General features: G+C 43.5%; 1 protein-coding gene across 1 annotated transcript in view; it reads left to right on the top strand.

Annotated features, from left to right (window-relative positions):
• The first annotated feature begins 3477 nt into the window (after window positions 1-3477).
• LOC125300756 (zinc finger protein GLIS1) overlaps window positions 3478-21325 on the top strand; it is a 71912-nt gene continuing 54064 nt past the window's right edge. Inside the window, exons 1-2 of the mRNA XM_048252886.1 lie at window positions 3478-3597; window positions 3810-4177. Of these exons, the coding sequence (XP_048108843.1) occupies window positions 3847-4177 (331 nt within the window). The 5' untranslated portion in view covers window positions 3478-3597; window positions 3810-3846. The remainder of the gene's footprint in view (window positions 3598-3809; window positions 4178-21325) is intronic.

The raw sequence follows: 21325 nt of genomic DNA, 5'->3' as shown, positions 1-21325 counted from the left end.
ACTTCTATAATGTGAAGACATTGGACAAGCAGGAGAGAGCCATGGTAAGCAGGAGAGAGCCATGGTTTGGCAGTCACCTATTGTCACAGAAAAAAGAAAATATACTGTATGGGGGAGAGACACATCAGACATCTTCATATTTATGCCAATCTACAAAAACAGTAATTGGGCTACAAGCTATGATGCAGTGATAGTCCTTGCTATGATGTATTAGTGAACATTCCACACCTTCTATAGTGTATGTGTAAGTGTAGTTGCCTGTTGTATTATCCATACAACAAAAGAAGAACAAGTCAACAATCTCGCCCACCTCTGTAATACACCCCCCGTTAGATAATAATCAAAGATTGATTTAATCCCCTGTGGCTACCTCATTTTCTGCACAACCCCAACAGCCCATCCCTCCCTAAGAGAGAGAGAGAGAGAGAGAGAGAGAGCAAGAGAGAGCACAACAGCAAAATCAAAAGCTGCTGGTGAAAAACTGATATATTGACTTGGCTTCAGTTATGGCTTCTTCAAAAGGTACAGTATCATAATATGTACTTTTGATGTTATTGTTTTGACAGGTGTGCCTTAATATTGCCAAGTTATCATATGGCAGATTTTGTTTATAATTTATTATTTATGATTTTATTTGCTTCAAATACCAACAAAGACAAAAAACTCCCAGGAATAAGCATTAAAAGATGAAGTTTGCAATTTGGTTTCAGTTTTACCCACAGCTGTTATTGCTGGGATTGCAGATCTGCAGTGCCAGGGCAGTGTGTGTTTGCATGCAAGAGATATAGTCATGTTTTCTATAAATGAGTCTATACTTCCTTTCATACACGTAGGTCAAATATCTCACAGAGAGAGCACATTTTTTTCTCTGATTTTCCTGTAGGCTCTTTCAGACAATGCACTTTCACCTGAATTGGCTGTGAAGCACAAGTTGTATTTGTATGCAAAGGGTACAGAGAACCATGACTGGACACAATTCCTCAAATACTTTGGTGTATGTCTTGGTGTATGTATTCATGCCACTTACTTACAGGATAAGATGATAATGCCTGGTCATCTTACCTATCATACACATTTGAATAGAGGTACCATGCAATATTTAGAAATGACTGTTAAGATAGACACAACAGGAGCAAGTAAGACTATACAACAAATGGCGATGCTCCTCAGTAGAACAAAGAAGTTAGGTATTATGGTTGTTTGGCAACAGCCCCTGGGCTCAACACATTGAACGAGGGTTGTTTTCCAACTTCCCTGGCCTACTTCATTTTATGATCTTGAAAATCACAGCTATAGTGGACCATTCAGGTTCTTCTCAAACCAGTCCATGTTTACAAGGCCACTCCTATAGTATAACTGACAGTCACATCAGAGGGGACAGTCACATCAGAGGGGTCATCCTGAAGATGTAGCAAACACAAAAAACATGGTAGCAAGAAGCAGTGATCCTGTTACTGCAGTGATCCTGTTACTCATGTCAGTTGACATGACATGAGTTTGTCTGAAATTAATTTTATTATATAGGCCCAATTCCATTTCAATGTAATTGGGCTTTTAAAATGTATTTTAATTGGACTATGGTGATATTTTAAAAAATACTGTATTTGCACATGTGTGTAGCAAAAGTTGACTTGCTTCCTGTTTGTGCCCAATCACTTGTTATGTCTGCCTGTTCCCTTTCTGTGAGTGCCCTTTCACCTCAAATGCCTTACATGGACCATACAGGTTTCCAGAAACAAGGGACATTTATCTTTTATCGTAAGCTATTGATGCCATCATTCAGTTATTCTGAGCCACAAATATAGTTTTCTTGTTGGACCTAAAGTTGGCAAATTGGCAAAATCTGCTAGTCTAACCAAGTGTTATTAATCTTATATTAAGACCAAATAATCTAATTGTTGGTATTGTTTTCAGTATAAAGACAGTTAGCTAGCTGTTTCTCATAAAAGCATTTAACTTCATTTAATAAGACATATTATCAAGAAAACAAGCAAACTTGACTGCCAGTGCATTAAGGCAATCTGTCTTGATAAGACGTCTTAAAATAAACCAAACTCTTATTAGGCCTAAACTAAATCAAAATCATCTTGCTAGTTAAGTGTTTTTATAGGCTCCTAAAAACAATGATGATACTTCTTAATGTAAGATTAATAACACTTGGTCAGATAAGCCGTTTTTGCAGTGTAGGCTACCTGAATGCTGTGTGTTTTGTGGTTTATAAATCTAAAAGAAAAATAGTTGTCCATATAATGTACTATTACAGTAATGATCTGTGCACCCACGGACAGTTGAACTGTGAATATAATGCAAAATAAAATTATTATGGAACGTAAGTCTCTTATCAGAACAACAACATACATTTTAGCAAAGGAAATTATTGACCACATGAGGTCGCAATTTAGCTATGTAACAATCGATTCGTGCAGTTGAATCGATTGTCGGGGTCGACCGATGCTGCTGCTGTCATCAATTAGACAAGAATGTTTTGTTAATTAGCCGCAATATGCCTGAGCTAACTGGCCAGCAATATTGCAACAAAACCCTTTGGCTTACATCTTTCAAAAAAGACCACCATAATCTATAGTGACAGTTATTTCCACATTGATTAATAACATATAACAGCTCCCTGATACGTATTGTTTGTGGACATATTCTAGCAAACTAAAATAAACATCTGGAACATTTCTTAACTGTAGTGTGCTAAGGTGTAGCACTACGCCAGCATATTTGGCGTATTTCTAATGTTATCTTTGTAGAGTTAAAATATGCATATACCAAGTGTCAAAGCACAGAAAATGCTGGATATAGGGAATGGTATTGGATTGATTGATAGCTAACTCTGACAATAAATAAACTCTCAATGGATGAGGTCTCGCAAGCAACTGAAATGTGTGACATAATGACATATCTATTCTGAAATTTGAATCACAAAAAGATCGGTTTCTCAAACGGGTTACTTAAAAGTAAAGAGAAACAACACGAGGTAAGACTAATGATCTTCTTCTGCCAGGGGCGGTGCGTTGAAATATTGAATAAACTTGTCAGCAACAACTTTGGTATGTTAATTAACCGTTACATTCTGTGCTGTGGAAGTAGCTCGCACAGCATCTTCTGATGATGATGTAGCTTACTATGCGCGTCTATTGCCCTGTGGGTAAAGGGGTCTCACTCAAGTCCACTGAAACAGAGACGTAGTGTTCATCCCACTATGATTTGTTTCTATTGATACTGGCACCTGTCCACTCTGGTTGTCAGTCGTTATCCTCTGGGACACATTGTTTAACGCGGTCTCCCAAACTGCTTGTTCAAGCGGTCTTAGCGCTCAATTTACTAATTTCCTGCCCACTGCGTGATCGTCACTTGTGCCTACCTCTTTTGGGCTGCCGAATGGTTGTTAAAGAAGTCAATCAGAAAAAAAGGACGAGTATTTTGGTTTTTCAGAACTCAAGCTCTGAAAACTCATAAAAATTTGCGGCCGAAACAAGAAAGGATGCGGTCGGTAAATGCGCACGTTCCAACCTTCCTGACGCAGACGCGGATGCTCATCGCTCATTCCAAATCTAATCTGTTCTCTCTTCCCTTCCAAAGTTTATCAAGGTAAGAGTCAACAATGCACTTTGTTGAGTTATCAGGGGAAAGTTCCTTATGTCAGGAATGTAATAAAGTTGCACTCATCTAAATGCTGATCGTGTTTTTTCAAGTTCACTAGAGATAGAAACGATCACTGAAGCAGCTGGGTTGTTAAAACACTGTGATTGTATTCTCTTACCAATACCACGATACCATTGATGTCACTGATCTTTACGCAGGTAGGAGAACAGACTGGGTGATTCGTAGCCAAGGGACATGCACAGAGGAAAGTCAGAGCTCCAAATGCAGAGGACCTCTGCGCTTTTTGGGATGGTCAGTCACCATCAAGCCCCAGCGTTCACGGACTTCGCAGGGCTGACCATCTCCATGTTCAACAGTAAATCAGACATCGCGTCCAAGCGCCTCGGGAACGACGACTGTGGTGGCCAGCCATGCCGTAGCCCTGATCATAACCCAGATCATGTACACGGTCCCAGCCCCATGCGAGTAGCTGTCCCGGCAGAGCGCTTTGGAGCTCAGGAGAAACCGCTGGCGCATCAATCGGCTAAAGGACAAACGGCATACTTTCCCCTGACCACTGCACAAGGTAAGTTCTTACAAAGAACAATGCGAGTAGGCGAGAACTAGTAATGCATTGGACATGTTAAATAAAAAAAAAAACATTCTGAAAATGTTTTGAAAAACAGCTGAGATTTACATTTTCCCCAATCGATTTAGATTAGCTTACACTAACAGCCATTAAAGTAATGGGTAAGCTAATGACCCTAACTCATCACACACTCAATTACACAATATTGTGTGGATATCCCATTTGCCAACCCAACGCACAACTAAACTGATTGTTCATTAACTGAGCATGAAGTCCCGCCAGCATCTAACACGGAGCCAAAACTATCACATCATGAAGTGTTGCATGAAGAACTGCCAGATAGCAGAGGCCCTTCTGTTAGAAAGAATGCCAACAGATGTCAGCTTGAAATAATTTCATTGGAAGTGTTTAACATATACATTAGTTACTGTGAACAGACTGGAAAAGATTGCCTGAGATTTTGACCATTTTTAAACTACTGGACTCTAGAAAGTACCCAGAGAGCACATGGCAAATGAAATTATATTGACTGCATGAATACCCATTTTCATCATTATTTGAGATGATGAATTTCACTGAAAGATTCACCTGCTAAATTTGTTGAGACCATCTTAATACATTAATTTGGTGAGACAGATCTAATGCATAATGCATTTGTATGACCTCATTGTTTTTATAATTCAAAATAAATCCCAACCTCCAATAAATGCAGAAATACCTTTTTAAAAGAAACAAGCATTTTCCATTTAATGGGTAGTGGTTTTGAGTAGAGCATTTTTATTTGTTTGGATTATTGAAACAGAGTGTAATATTTTGGCAAATAAATGCAAGACATACCAATTTTATCATCGGTTTGTTATGTGGAGTCGCGCCGAGCATAATAATAAATGATGAAGCAGTTCAGTACATCACACAACAATAATAGGACTTACTTGTTTGTATTAAAATGCATTCAGTGGAAATCTAAAATTGCTCTCTTGTTTTAGATACATTTGACGACATTTTTGTGTTTTTTGAGTTCCATATTACAATGCTCTATTCAAGGGACTCTGTTGGGACTACATTTTTTGTCACAATAGGGCTCTCAACTTATCTAACCATGCAGTACTGCGAAATGTGACTTCACACATTTAATATTGCAGAAACAGCTGTAAGTCCTTGTATTGACACAGCAGTTTGATTTTCTCTCCAACTGAAGTGCAAGTTTTGTCTTTTACGTCTTCATTTTACGCTTCGCCACAGTGTTATTGACCCGATTCGGACTTGTTTCTTGTCTGTATGTGGCTCGCCTGTCTCATGGGCATCCAGTGTGTGTGCGCGTGTGTGTGTGTGTGTGTGTGTGTGTGTGTTTGTGACAGCAGTCCACATCAATAATGCTCAGATTCCATGGCCATGCACAAGTGGCATTTACCCCAATGTCTCTTAATGCCCCGACATCCTGTTTAGATGATGGTGTGGCGCTGGCGAGGAGGGGGTCAGTGGGGTGGTGGGCGGAGGTAATTATCCACCCATTCTACGTTATGATTATACAAATCTGACTTTTATATTAGCAATCATCCCTCGGCACAACGAGACTCGGAGGGGTTGATTATTACTTTTTCTTGCCAAATCCAAACCACATGTTGCTGAATGTGTCTCAGCATTTATGAGCTTCTATCCCACAATTGTGCCCTCACCATCGTCCCAGTTTCAAATGAACAATTTCATTGTCTCTCAGATCCGGACATGAGGCCAAAGAAAGTTGTGCTCTTTCTCTTTTGTGTGTGTGTGTGTGTGTGTGTGTGTGTGTGTGTGTGTGTGTGTGTGTGTTTTGAACTACACTTTTCAAGATGTTTCACAATTTTTGGATTTAGTTGCAGGTCATGGAGCTGCTTAAACATGCATATCTTTGTGCTGAATAACTGTTTTGTGTTGTAACATTGTATCAGTCAAGTAATTAGCAAAGGTAATCCCTGGGGACAATATTTTGTAATCAGACAGTCAGTATAGTGTCTTACTGATGAAATTGGTGTACTTGAGTCAGTACAAACATTCATTGTCGGTGTCATAAAAATGTATCCAGTTCATTTGAACCATTTTTGGTCATAATCTCTGGTAAACCAACATATTGTATTTCTCTTTGTTGTTTCTGCTGGGTTGTGGCCTGTTTAAATGTTGTATTTACATTGCACATAAATGGCTCATAAACATGGATTTGCACCACACATTTGCGGTACCGTGGCTAGGTTCTGTGCCCCCAAGCTCAAACCTAAACACTGCAACCACACTCACTTCCAACACATGCTGGTATACAGGATCACGACAGAGACTTGTACTCCCTCTGTGACGCCATGATGTACAGGGATGTGATGAAGATGTCTGTGAAATAGTATTAGACAGATATAGTTAACAAGGATTTCAACCAGCCAAGAGCCTGCTGATAACTGCCCAGAAACCTGTTTTGCGGATTTGGGTATATTTGGATATTTGGACATTTGGATATTTACTCATTGGAGTATTTGCCTCGTACAGTACATTAAAACTTGACAGAGAATCCTTTAATAGTATTACAAATTATATACCATTATAAACCTCATAATCTTATGATTATAAATATAATTTTTTTATATCAGTTGAATGTTGGACCTTTTTATTGTTCTGTTTTTGCTGAGTTTGCTGATAGGCTGCATGTACATTCATTTGTTACTGTGACCAAGTCGTTGAGAAATGGGGCGTTAGGCATGTGAGCATTAGATTTTGTAGGTTTTTTTGAAAGCAGTATTATTGTCCGCAATATGATTTTTCAAGTTAGAAAATTATAAGTTATACATATGCATCTTGTCATATGGTTGAAGCTGATGTAGAGTCTGGTCAAAGAAATGACTGGGTAATTTTTCACAAGAAGTGAAATCTTTGCTTACAAGTCAGTATACATTTCTTTATCTCTGGTTTTGTATGGAGTGCTTCAAAGAGACAAAGTCATCTCTTCATGGTGAAATGGCCTTTGTATGAAATGAAATAAATCTGCTGTACTGTAAGCTCTACCTGACTATGTCTTTACACATCACACATTTTTAACCATCCTGATTTCTATAATATTCTAAATCACTCAAATGTTATTTCATATCAGCTTTGGCAGCATAAGGATTTACGTGGCTGCTCATTAAGATGACACCAGTGAGATTCCCTTTTTTTTTCTGTGAAGTCTCCAACCATAGCCATTGCCATAGCCATAGCAGTAGAATGAAATCTGAGCAACAGAGACCCTCTTGCTCCACTGCGGCGACCGAGCAAGCGACTGGTCAGTCGGTCTGCTGGGCTGCTCTGTTCTGCTCAGGAGAGCCTGGCTGTATGTTATCACACATCTGGAGGCTGGTGTCTGCTCTCGGGAGGGAAACACAGTGTGCCCCTCATTAGAGCAAAGCCAGAGCTTAGCCGCGTTTGTGCTGCATATAACGCCTTAATCCCCCGCCTGGCAAAAAGGAAGCTTTCTCTCACAGGGCCAGCGCTTGGAGTCATTGTTGTCATATACCTTCCAAAGTGCCTAAAATGATTTAGGATCATAAATGAGGTTGTTCAGTAGGAAAATAACTTTTTATTGTGTTGTATGTGTTATGCAGTAATGTCTTAGATTATTAAGTAGCTTATTCCATTTGAAAGTGACGGCTCTGTTACTCTGCTGTCACACATCAGTTCAGACTGCTGCTAGTTCTCTGGGACTGTGAGCGTCTTTGGTCAGAGGGGAGAACTGGAGATATTAATCTGTACAGCTGCACTGGTGTGTGTGTGTGTGTGTGTGCGTGCGTGCGTGCGTGTGTGTGTGTGTGTGTGTGTGTGTGTGTGTGTGTGTGTGTGTGTGATACCCCCACACTGCCTATCAGTGCCCACTACCCAAAGAAAACACGGGGTGACCATAGAAAAATACTTATCCTATTCGAGAAATGCATCCTGTTGAAACAGAATCTCTGAGTTTGTATCTTTGCTCATTCGAAACCTTCCGGAGAAATTATTTTTGGAAGACAACGGGCCTCGACTCTCTGGTTGTGTGAGGAAAAAAACATACCTTTTCTAGCTAATGACCTCCTTTTTCAGACAAACACACTAATCATAGTGCTGATTCAGCTCATGGATAAATGAGTAATGTGCTTTGGAGGGGCTCCTTGGGTCGATTATTCAAATCTCCAGGGCAACACGTTCACTCCCACGCATATACTCACACCGAGTGAGATCAACACTTTTTTTCAGTCAGTCCATAAGAAGTGGCATTGGCATGCCTTCTGAATTCCCTTGGACTGAGTGAGCTTCCTGCCCTGCTTGGTTGATCTTTCTTGCCTCACAGGATTTGAGGTGAAGTGTTAAATCTTGTAGAAATATTACAGGGGATTCTACCGCCATGTCGTCTCTGTTTCGGAGTGTCACAGGCAATAAAGACCGTTTCTGCTCCTAACTGGTCTTTGCAGTTTTAAGTGCTACTGTGAGAAGCTTGTCTCACACTTGGCTGCTCCTATACACCCCCACATTTAGCTAGTTGTTTAAAAAAAAAACACAGATTCAGGGGGTGGAGGCGGAACAGCGCATTTACTGACTGATACTGTTAGGCCCTATACAGATGGACATGGTTGGTCAGTCACTTGTATTTATCTAATGACTTAACCTTTGCCATGGGCTGTCGGGCAGGATTTGTTGGCCCATAGTGTTTGCTTACAGCTCCAAACAGTGGTGCCTCAGAGTGCAGTCGCATGAAAGCGGAGGATGCGGAGGCGGGCAGTCCCCCGAGTCCAAGAGACTTTGGGTGACTCGCTGCCGATGACTTCAGCCGTAAGGCACTGATAATTTGATTGTGCCTGGGATAGTGTAATGCTTGCAGCTTGTTCCACTGATTCATAAAAGCTCCGGTGATCATTTTCTTGTGGTATTTTTCAAAGCCTAAACGGAGTGCTATGGGAGAGTGCTGAACAAGAGCTGTGAGTGAGATGGGGGGTAGGGGCGCGGTGGGTGGAGGGGTTGTTTGTCTCTGATTTTATGACAGAACCCTCCTCCTTTTTCGTGTAGGTTTCCTATGGAACAGACTCCTCGTTGAATCACCCTGATGGGAATGTCTAAGGAGAGGGAAGGAGTCTTAAATGAAACACATGTCTCCATTGTAGATAACTGTGTTGCATCAGCTCTCTCCTCCTCAGTCACTGAAAGAAGTATTTGATGAAACGTTATGATTAAGTGAGTTATTATTCACAAAGCCTACGCCACCATGACAACCAGAGGGGAGTTAAAAGGGAAAGCCTCTGATGCAAGACAAGGAGAATGCCATTAGATCACTCACAGATTAATGGTTGATTAGATTAGTCCCATTTTAGCCTAATTTTGAGTGACACATTTTGTCCTTTACTATAATAAAACACACAGGGCCAGATGTACTAACGCTTTTGCGCCCATTTCAGGCGTATTTGTTTCGCAATGTGTGTGTAATATCATTGCGAGGTATAAACAGGCGGCAATGAAGTAAAAACGCAAACTGCCTGTCGCGGGAGCTGAAAGTGGCAGATTGCGATTGTCATGTAATGCATATGCATTCATGGGAGGATCCAGAAAAGTGGGAGTTTAGCGTAAAAAGATGGGAGGGGAAGAGTAAAGAGCGCCTAGTTATGTATTCTGCGGTATGTACAAAGACTGCTCCTGAAAGCGCACATCTATTCTGCGCGTAAATACTTCCGTAAATACTTCCGTAAATACTTCCGCCTTGTAAAAGCAGGTGTTAATCCTGCTCAAGGTTTCTTCCTAGAATATGGGAGTTTTTCCTTGCCACAGTTGCCATATGGCGTGCTTGTGGGGGGTAAAGGGTTAAGGCTGCCAGTCTTATGACATGTTATTTTCTATATTTTTGATATGTTGCTGAGTGGATCATAAACGGCCCCAGCAATGAAGAAAAGTGATTGATAATGAATGACTGACTATTATTGTGTTACATGCTTCAAATGTAAAGCACTTTGAGCTGCATTCTGTGTATGAAAGGTGCTATACAAATAAATTTGTATAATAAAATTAATTCTTTTTAATGTTGTCATCAGTTAACTTCATTCAACTGCGCTTGTATGTAGGCGCTGCCATTCAGTTGTGGACGTTCGTAAATTGCGTTTATGGGCGGAGAAAGGCAGAAAAAGGCGCAGTTTACACTAAGGATTGAACGATTGATAAATACGACGGAAACTTGGTTCTGACAGGGTTCGCAATCTGCGGTGTGTCCATGGCACTGATAACGTTACGTTCGCAAATGTACGTACATCTGGCCCACAGTCTTTCTGATGCAATTGGATTTCCAAATATCTATTGTTTATTCATCTTTCATCATATCTTTCTTTTAACTTTATTCAAGACACAAAGGTCCATAGAGACAACACAGTACAAATATATAAATATAAAACAATACAAAACATTTGAAGAATGATGCAGATGAGGCATCATTTACAAAACATATACAGGCTTCGGGTCCAATGTTTCCAAAAGCAAGATGTGTACCTTGTGTCACTCTTAGGGACATCAGCTATGGACACAATAATCATATTCTAATCTAATCTGAAGTGAGGAAACATTCGCTAGCGGTTTTAATATAAAAGAAATGTGTTAAATAAGTTCTTAAATAAAACAAGTTGTACATTTTCAAACACATTCTAGTGTGTGATGTTTTATTTTTGAGGCATACCAATGGTATGTCACAAATAAATAACTGGAGCGCTCCTTGATTTCAATGATATGCAAACTCTGCCAGCGCAACCCCAACTCAATAATTCTGTGAAAATATTATGTGGCCTGAATAAGTGTTGAAATATCTCTGGAATACCAGAGGAAATGTGCTTTGGACTTCAGTTTGTGCAAGAGGGAGGAAAAAAGCCCAGTTGGCTCAGATATGTCACCATGAAAGTGTATTTTTAGCTTGAACCTTGTCTTGAGAATCACTCATAAAGCTTCACCCACACACTCCAAGTTTTTTCCCCCTTCCTCCTCCTCCTCCTCTTCTCTTTTTTGATATAGGGGTTGAATTCCTCCCTTATGTGAAATGGATCTGATTGTTTTGCCTGAACTCTCTCTCTTTCTCTCTCTCTCTCTCTCTCTCTTTCTTTCTCACTCTCTCTCTCATGTGCTGACTTCGTACTGAGATGAAGGGGCTACTCATTCTCTTCTCTTGCCAGGGGAACATGCCACAGCTAACCACACAACTGCACAGTCCCGTATTGCTCATGCATTTTTAGACGGCAGCAACTGTGTCTCCAGACCTCGCCGTGTATGACTTAGCGCGCGGGTGGCTTTTTGATTTACATTGCAGCAGTGGCACTTGCTGTTCTTGGCGCTTCTCGGCGAAACTTGTTTCATCAAAGAAAAATCCGCTCCACAGCGGGCCCTCTCGATCGCCGTCTGCCACACGGCCCATGGGAGAGGGGATGGGGGGCGGGGGGGTGTGGGATGTGGACACGAGAGCTCGGCATCCTACACTGAGGCATTCTGGGATGCCTATGACCCCTTTGGGCCCCCATCCTCAGCCCTTTTCCCCCCCTTTCAGGGAGGCTGGTTATGTGGGACACCCCATGGGGCTGTGGTCTCGGGGTGCCTTTTCCGTAGCTGGAGTGTTGGGGAGCGACCGATCGGGATCAGCACCCCACTGTCACAGCGCACCGCAGACCAACAATTGTCAGCTCCAGTGTCTTCATCTGCTCTGTCCATCTGTTGCTAAGGTGTACACTGCATTGCATATATGCAGCCTGTACAGCATTAACAGACAGGGAAATGGTGAATTTCTCACTGAATGTTGTAAAAAAGGAGAAAAAATAACACAGTGAATGTTCATCCAGGCAGAATGATTCAGTCCACTCTAATGGACTTGCAGGACTTTAGTAAGAAGAGAGGGGATGGTATTCTACTGACTCATTGAGTGCTTTAGAGGTGGTGCCTAATACTGTTTTTGCCATTCTGCCTCTTTTGCCATCTCTTTCTTTCTCACTCTCTCTATCTCTTATTCACTTTCACACACACACTCTCTCTCACACACACATACACAGACAGGCACACACTCTTTCTTTCTTTCTCCCTTTCTCTTTCACACACACACACACACACACACACACACACACACACACACACACACACACACACACAGACAGTTGCATGCTTTCTCTCTCTTGCATTTTACAAGTCTGGGCATGTCAGAGACCAAGCAGCAGCCCAAGTCACGGCCTGGCTTCATCTGAATGGTCAAAAACAAATGGGCAAACACGATGCTCTGAGTCCTGCTTTATGCCTTCATTAGAGCAGGCCAGGAATCAGCCAAACGGCTCTGGTTTTATCCAGCGCGTTGTTCGCCCGCGCCGCTCTGCCAGGAAGCTGCCATGGGGCAGTGCCCACTCAGCCCACGCGCTGATTGGCTGGCGCAGCCCCAGTGGACTATGAAAGACATTATAAAGTCTAATAGTGCAGTTTATATATTTTATTACTAGTCGTTAATAAAAAAAAGAGAGCCCCACGTTTTTTGGAAGAATTAGCTATTCTCTGGTCTATTCAGTGGTTTGGTCCAGTGCAGCCATAGCTGTGTGATATTAAATTACACTCAGGACCATTTCTTGGTCTAATAACTGCGCATGAGTGGGGGGAATTTAGCTTGTTTCAAATGAAAACACTTTGCCCGTGGAAATACTGGTGAGTTATGTGACGAGAGAGCTATCGGCTGTCAAAACGTCTTGGCAGCTGAGGCTGCATGCAGGGTATTTACAAACGTTAGGCCAAAGACTTGCGCTTGGAAATGTGTATGTTTGTGAAAATATGTAAAGGCGCAGCTATGACCGTTTCCTCTCAAAACCTTGAGATTGATGTCAGCTGCATAATAGATGGCCATTGCTGATGATGATGTAATGTAGAGTTGGGGGAATGGAAAGTGTGTGATTTCAGAGTGGCTAATAGGAGCTGAAAAGCATCCACATCCTGCTGTTTGAATGCTTTGCTTGGGCACAGCTCCACACTGTATTAAGAGCCCCTTGGAATAGCAGTGGTAGTGAAGTCAGGTCTCTCTCTCTCTCTTTCTCTCTCTCTCTCTCTCTTTCTGACAAGTGAGTCTTTTCATGGGACGTCGGCCTGAGTGGTGCCCCTTACGATTCGGTAGGATGAGGTCAATGATAATCTCTGATAACGATAAACTCGCTCACAACTTTAACGACTGGTGTAACAGCGTGTGCTTCATTTTATCGCGCCTCCACTGTTTTCAGTAGCCAGGGTCGTTAAAAAATCCAAGTTTGGTTGGACAGAAACTGACACTGTGAAATCTCTGGCCACTGTGTGCTGTGCGGGAGTTGTAGTTTTTTTTTTTTGTGTGTGTGTGTGTGTGTGTGTGTGTGTGTGTGTGTGTGTGGTGTGAATGTTGGGGCAAACACCACGTCCAGGTTAGTCAGTGCAGCAGGGATTCAGAGGGGAAGAGAGAGCCATGGGCCTGAACAACACTGGATGTTAATAAAAAGATGGGGGCATGCAGCCAGTACTGTGATCTCCTCTGGACTGCTCGGGGTTATTTTTGCAGACTTAAACAATATTTGAAATGGGAGATGCTGCGCGTTCGGGTTAATAATCTGGAAGGGGAGATTGCAAGTCATGATAAGGGAGACACAGTTTCCCACGACACAGACGCTTGCTCTTAATTTCGTAGATAAAGTACTCTGTTCTCTACTTACACTGTAGAGGACCTTTTTTTCCACCCCAAAGAACCCTTGATCTAGTGTGAGTAGGCCTGCTCCCACAGTCCCAGCTCTCATTCTCCATCTGAGGCTAAGAGTCTGGTTTGCTGGATTTTTTATTCCATTAACCTTTAGACACGAAAGTGACAGCGGCCTGATGAGAAATTGCTATTTTAGGAGTCCAACTCAAGTAAAGAGGGCAAAATGAGGAACACCAAAAAAACAAGCCTTGGACTGAGGCAGTGGAATTTGAGGAATCAATGGTGACTTCAACTTTTAGATTTTTCGCTGACTTATCACCTTCCCACAAATATTCCCCCCCTCTACTGTTGTACCCTCAAGGCTTTCGGCCGACCGCTTCTTGCAGATGAGTTTTCCAGGATCCCTCGTGAGCCCCAGAGTTTCCAGCACGGAGGGGAGGGAAAAGCCCACTCGCGGCATGTGTGCGAATGCACTCATCTTCGTTTCATCTCCACACTCAGCGGGCTCCAGGGCACCGTTTATTTTCAGTTTACTTCAGTCGTAAAAGTGTGTTTGCTTTTGTGTTTTCCTCACCTACCGACCGCTTTGAGCACTCAAGCCCTTCCATTCAGCCAGTTGCCAACCCCCACACACACACACACACATACCGCCACCACCTCCAGCAGCCAAGAGCAGTGAGACTATGGAGAGGTGGCTGAAAAGCAATCAGTCTATTTGGACACTTAAGGATGTCCTCGAATCTCCTCGATCTTCTCAAGTGTCTGTGTGTGTGTGTGTGTTTGTGTGAGGGTGGGGGGGGGGCGTCTTAGCAGTGTGTGCATGGTGTGTTATGGGGGGAATCGGGGGTAACGTGTGCTCCCGGATCTTAGCTCCAGGCACAGGGGGAGGCTTAGTGGGGAACAGTAGACAGTCAGACAGACAGGAGCAAGCACAACAAGCAGCGCTCTAAAGCGCAGGAGCACAGGCCGGAGCTGTCAGGGAGCTCCCAAACGTCGGCTTTGTGTTGAGGTTTCTGTCACGCACGATCCCTGGGTCCTGTGTCCGCGCTCCTGATTGGGCCAAGGCATGTCTGCCTCTCGCTGGAAAAAAAAGAAAAAAGAAAAGACATGATCCTTTGTAAGGCGATAGTGAGCATGGAAGTATTTGTTGGGGGGGGGTGGGTATGGGGTTGGATTGGTGTAGTAGAAAGAGATCTGGGCAGTTGAGGGACTATTGTGAGGGGGGGTGCCTTTTTTTCTGGCTGCAGTGAAAGTGGAAAAGAAAACAATCCGGCTCTAATCAGAACCAGGTCACTGCGCTGTCCTCCTGTACTCTGGGCCGAGCCTGACGTTTACAGCCCTCTGCTTGGCTCTGCGCTCGCCCTTTACGACAGAGGCACGGCCCATGAAGGGAAGCCACGCCATATAACTGATTTGCTGGCATTCCTGGATCTACATGTAAAGGACGCCTGGAATCACAGGGCTCCCATTTAGGAGTACACGCAACAGGAAATGGTTTCTTATATATCACTCCGGCTTTCTGACAAGAGTATTGCAGAGCAGAGGTTGAATCTGGCTCCATCCCCAGTCAGTGTTCCGAGGGCTGAGTCATAAGTTGTTTTGTTTTGTGCCCCCCCCCCCACCCACCCACTTTCTGAAGTTTTTCTCTTTTGTTGCGTTTGGTTCTTGTTTGTTTAACTTCTGCCCTTAAAAAGTATTTGCACGGAACACATGTTGACTCGTCCTGATAACAACTGCAATCAGCAGTGTTGCGTTTTGGAAGTGATGTAATCATCTCTGTATTAAACTGAAACAAAAGCGAGGCAGCAGGACGATTCTGACAGCCAGGTGCAGAGGAGCTGGCTCCAGCCTCCATTGGCTCAGACCCGTTGGAAAATGCTTTGCAGAATTTATCTGAACCCTTTTCCCTTGACAAATTATTTTATTGTTCCCGGACAGTTGGTTTGCATTTATTCTCTTGGCTAATGATCGGTTAAGACCATGTGCTCACTTTAGTTTTTTTTTTTTCTTTTGCGTTATTCAACATTATTTCCCCCCCATCCCCCATGTCGGGCTCATCCAATGTGCCGAAGCACATTCGCTATTCAGGCTGAAAGACAAAGTGACCGTTCGATAGCTCTGCACTGTGCAACAACAGCGACAAACAATAACACCAGAAACACAAACCAGCAACAAAAAAAAATCACAACAGAAAAATCCATGCTTGTCTTGTCCTGTTACATGGAGGTTTTGCAAGAGCACGACTAAAAGCCTGACCTGTGCCATAAGGTCAGGTCCACTGCGCTGCGCAGAGCGTAATCACATTACCGCCCCACACGAGCGCTTGACGCTCCACCGGTCCTGACTGCCGCAGATGTGGCGATAGGGAGGAGATGTGGACGGGTTTCCCCCTATGTCCTGGGCCCTGCACTCTGCCTGACCCCCAGGAACGAGCACAGTAGACCAGGGCCTAGGCCGCTAATCTTTTGCAAATGCTGCGCGTCTCCACGCCGGGGCCCTCTCAAAAGATGGCCGAGTCAAAACAGCCTCTGTTTCGGGAACGGGCCTCAGCGAGAGACAAGACGCGAATCAAACAGCCACTAACAAGTACCTGCTGCGTGGCCCAGAGGAGCAGCGGGGCCTGGGCTCACACACACACACACACACACACACACACACACACACACACACACACACACACACACACACACACACACACACACACACACACACACACACACACACACACACACACACACACACACACACACACACACACACACACACACACACACACACACACACACACACACACACACACACACACACACACACACACACACACACACACACACACACACACACACACACACACACACATATATACACACACACACACACACACACACACACACACACACACACACACACACATCGTGCACACACACACACACACACACACACACACACACACACACACACACACACACACATATATACACACACACACACACACACACACACACACACACACACACATGGCTATGCTGTCAGGGCAGACAGTGTGTCAGGAACGGGGGCTGCCGGGATAGGCCCGCACAGAGCTGTTGAAGGGTGGCTGTTGTTTAGCGTCGTCCACAGCTACAGCCAGGAAGGCTTTCATTATTCAAAAAAAAGAGAAGGAGAAAGAAAGAAAGAAAGAGAGAGAGAGAGAGAGAGAGAGAGAGCGAGAGAAAGAAATAGAGGAGCCATCTTGAATCCAAAGCATATGCCTTTGAAACATCTACAGCTTCAGATGGCTATCTGTTCAATTGTGTTTACTATTGGCTCCCAGGGTAACGAGAACCAGCAGAATGCTGATCTCTTTTGGTTTCATGCTGACTACACACAAAACCCACATATACACATGTGGTTCTAGACGCAAACACACACACACACACACGCGACACACACACACACACACACACACACACACACACACACACACACACACACACAGACACACACACATTTCCTTTAATATGAAAACAATTGAATCACCTAAGTTTACCAGCTACGCAGAGGTTTTCTCTTTACACAATTTAAGACATGATTGAGACAAACATCTTATCACAGGACATGGTTTTAAAGCGCAAGAGGGCATACGGTTTCATTTTTGTGGCCTTCCTCTAAACGGTCCCCCCTCCTCCCCACAGTTCCCCACCCTGTATCTCTCACAGAAATCCTTCTAGGTCTTCAGATGAGCACAGGGCTTTTGGAAACATGGTTCTCATTCCACAAAACCAGAAGGCAGCCAGCCACACATCTTGGGGAGGACTGTGTGCATTGTAGTTTCATACGCTCTCTTTGTTTACATGGGGTTAGCCACATCTTCAGACCACTTTGTGTGCTAATTGGCTCCATATAGCTTTGGCTGCGCTGCAGTGGCAAATGGAAGAATTGTCTTTTCTGGACTTGCCCGAGGGCAATGAAATGTAAAATCCTTCCATCCTAACGAGATGACTTTACATTGTGTCATGTTTTTATAGTATTTGCAGGAAATCTAATCAAAATGGTATTTATTAGGTCGTAATGAAGCCTGTTTGGACTGTTTGGTTGCTAGGTTAGCAGAGGCTGAATTTCACTCTGACAGTTCTAGTGATTTTGGCTGTAAGTTAGTAACTCTAGTAATTCCTTTTCTTGGAACATTTTAAACATATTTGTTCCAAGTACCTGAGCAAGAATACATTGGGCTAAGAACTCAACTGGTAGGCCCTGTTGCCTGAAACTATTTTACGTCAGCCAGGAATATTTATCTGAAATGTGTTGGCTGTGGTCAGCCATGATCACAAAAAATGAGCACTGGTTGTTCCAGGAGTCACAATTAAGGGAGAATTTACCATTTTTGTGGATAGTGTGACTTGTGAATCTGTTGGAGCACATAGCACAGGAACGTCACTTTGCAGTAATATAGAGTGCTGCCTGCATACTCGTAAATCAGCCCTCAGTGGCAATAGCAGTCCTGTGCTCAAGTCTCAAGCGCACAGAAGCATGAACTGGGTCGAACAAGTGAGCCACAAATCAGACGACTGTACGCCGACCGCAGATGGTTCTGAAACGACTCTGGCTCGGATCTGGCTCGGATCCGGTGCCGATCTGTTTGAGCGGGACCACCTGCCAAAGTACACTCATTTAAGAGCGCACAGCGAGTGGCAGTGGGGGCTTGCCATCAAGAGCTTTTTTTCCGCTCCCTTCTTCGTTCTTTGTATGTTTGTGTTAAGGGTGATGTAAAATGGGGAGAATTCATATTTCACTTCGAATTTAACTTTTCAAAAACCCGCTTTTCAGTCTCCCACTCCCGAGGAAACAAACATTTGCATTTCAAAGTTCTGCTTGTAAAAATAAATGAAAAACAAACCTTTTTATGGAGTTTGGAGTCTGCATTGGAAAAGCTCAGGGTCGAAATAAATATGTTTTATAGTTCATGAAAGAGGCATGAATGCCAGGGTATGTGAAAAACCTGACACATGGTACTGCTTACAACCTTGAGAGAATCCCATCACATTTCATCCCACAATCTGGCCAGCAGAACATAGCTGGCACATAAATTAAACAGACGAGGCGCTCTCAATTAATATTAAAACAATTGGATAATTATGCGCTATTTGTCTCTGTGCCGAGCTGATGACAAATCAATTCCAAACACGGCCAGCTGTTTTCTGTGCTGGCTCCCAACAAAGCTTCAGTATTGTCGGCCCATATTGTTTTTGTTTCCCAAAGCAGTTTTAGTGGATTGTTACAGCACAAGTACCAAGGACACATAAAACTTCTGAGTGTTCCCACTAACGCTCATATTTGCTTATTCTGATATTATGTTACACTGAAGTACATGTTTAACTGTTATATGCATTAATCTCCAAACCAGACACACCAGGGCATAGGTATGTCTGCATAAAAACACACACACACACACACACTCAGGGCCAGATGAACGCTTTTGCGCCCACTTCAGGCGTATTTGTTTCGCAATGTGCGTGTAAAATCATTGCGAGGTATGTACAAACAGGCCGCAATGATGTAAAAGCGCAAACTGCCTGTCGCGGGAGCTGAAAGTGGCAGATTGCGTTTGTCATGTCATGCATATGCATTCATGGGAGGATCCAGGGGAAAGTGGGAGGTTAGCGTAAAAAGATGGGAGGGGAAGAGTAAAGAGCGCCTAATTATTTATTCCGCGGTATGTACAAAGACTGCTCCTGAAAGCGCACATCTATTCTGCGCCTAAATACTTCCGCCTTGTAAAAGCAGGTGTTAATCCAAATTGCAGTTCAATGCGTCAATAAGAGAACCTTTCAAAGACAACAGAATCGCTATTTAGAGCACCAGTTTTTGTGGTGAAAGTATTTGTAGCCTACTACTAAAAGCAACCTCAACTTTCATTGGCCTTTCGAATGTCTTACTTTCACTTTCACGTCATTCACTTAAACTTTCCTACTTACTAGATTTGACCAATCTTTCATAGCCTACGTGCACAAGTAGTTTGAGTAGAACTACTGATCTTCATTATCTCCCTGCTTGTTTACATCTTATCATGTATGGTATTATTTCATGATCGCTAAACGTTTAATTCTTTTTTAATGTTGTCATCAGTTAACTTCATTCAACTGCGCTTGTATGTAGGCGCTGCCATTCAGTTGTGGGCGTTAAGTAAATTGTGTTTATGGGCGGAGAAAGGCAGAAAAAGGCGCGTAGTTTCCACTAAGATTGAGCGATTGATAAATACTGGCGAAGGAAACTTGGTCTGACAGCGTTAAGCAATCTCGCGGTGTGTCCATGACGCTGATAACGCTACGTTTGCAAATGTACGTACATCTGGCCCTCAGTCACTGTCACAGTCATAAATCAATTTAAAAAAACATTTATTTATCCCCAAGTGGCAATTCCAAAGAAACCAGACGTAGTGAAGAAAACACAACAGGACAACAACACAACAACACAACAACACAACAGCACTTCACAGACATCACATGGCAGAGACAAGTACAAAAGAGTTACAAAACATGTGACAAATAGCTACACTACAACATGTCATGTCAAACATGTCACAATGTAGCAATGTGGCATTCCAACCTCGACGATATCTTACCCAGTAAGATACACACACACACACACACACACTCGCACACACACACACACACACACACACACACACACACACACACACACACACACACACACACACACGCAAACATGCACACACACACAAGCTACAATATAACACTTCAATCTCTACATCATCTTCCTCAGTATTTCAGCATGCGTGCACGTCCACACATCTACACTTACATAGACAAACACACACACAAACACACACACACACACACACACACACACACACACACACACACACACACACACCACACCACACCACCACACCACACACACACACACACACACACACACACACACACACACACACACAGAAAGAGAGAGAGACACACAGACATACACAGACACACACACACAAACTACAATGTAACACTTCAACCTCTTCAACTTTACTCTTGTCCTGTGTCTTCCACTCTGGGTTTGCTCAGGGGCCTCTCAAGGGCCCCCCTCTGTGCAGTGGATCCCCATCATGGCCTGTGGTCCCCTGACCCTGAAGCCCATAGGCCAGGGCACTGGCGCCTGTTTGAGCAGGGCTGCCCGGCTCAACGCTGATTTGCAGGGCAGACAGTTGGGAGCGTGCCCCCTGAGAGGAAATGTAATAATACGAGGCATGTTATGACTTTTAACAGCCATTAAACACACGGGGCGAGGGGTGGGGTGGAGCGAAGGGGTGAGGTGGTGGGGGATTAGGGGGTAGTGGAGGGGGTGCCCACGAGTGCTCGCTCGTCCAGCCGTCTGCCCAGTGAGAATGGATTTGCTCATAAAATCCTGCCAGGGTGGGCCTGTCTGACCCGACTCCCATCGTCACTCTCTCTCTCTCTTTCTCTCACACTCTCTCTCTCTCTGTCTTTCTC

The sequence above is a fragment of the Alosa alosa genome, chromosome 9, assembly GCF_017589495.1.
Source record: "Alosa alosa isolate M-15738 ecotype Scorff River chromosome 9, AALO_Geno_1.1, whole genome shotgun sequence".
Classification (NCBI taxonomy): Eukaryota; Metazoa; Chordata; class Actinopteri; order Clupeiformes; family Clupeidae; genus Alosa; species Alosa alosa.
The sequence above is the reverse complement of the archived record's forward strand: the minus strand, read 5'-3'. Positions and strand labels throughout refer to the sequence as shown.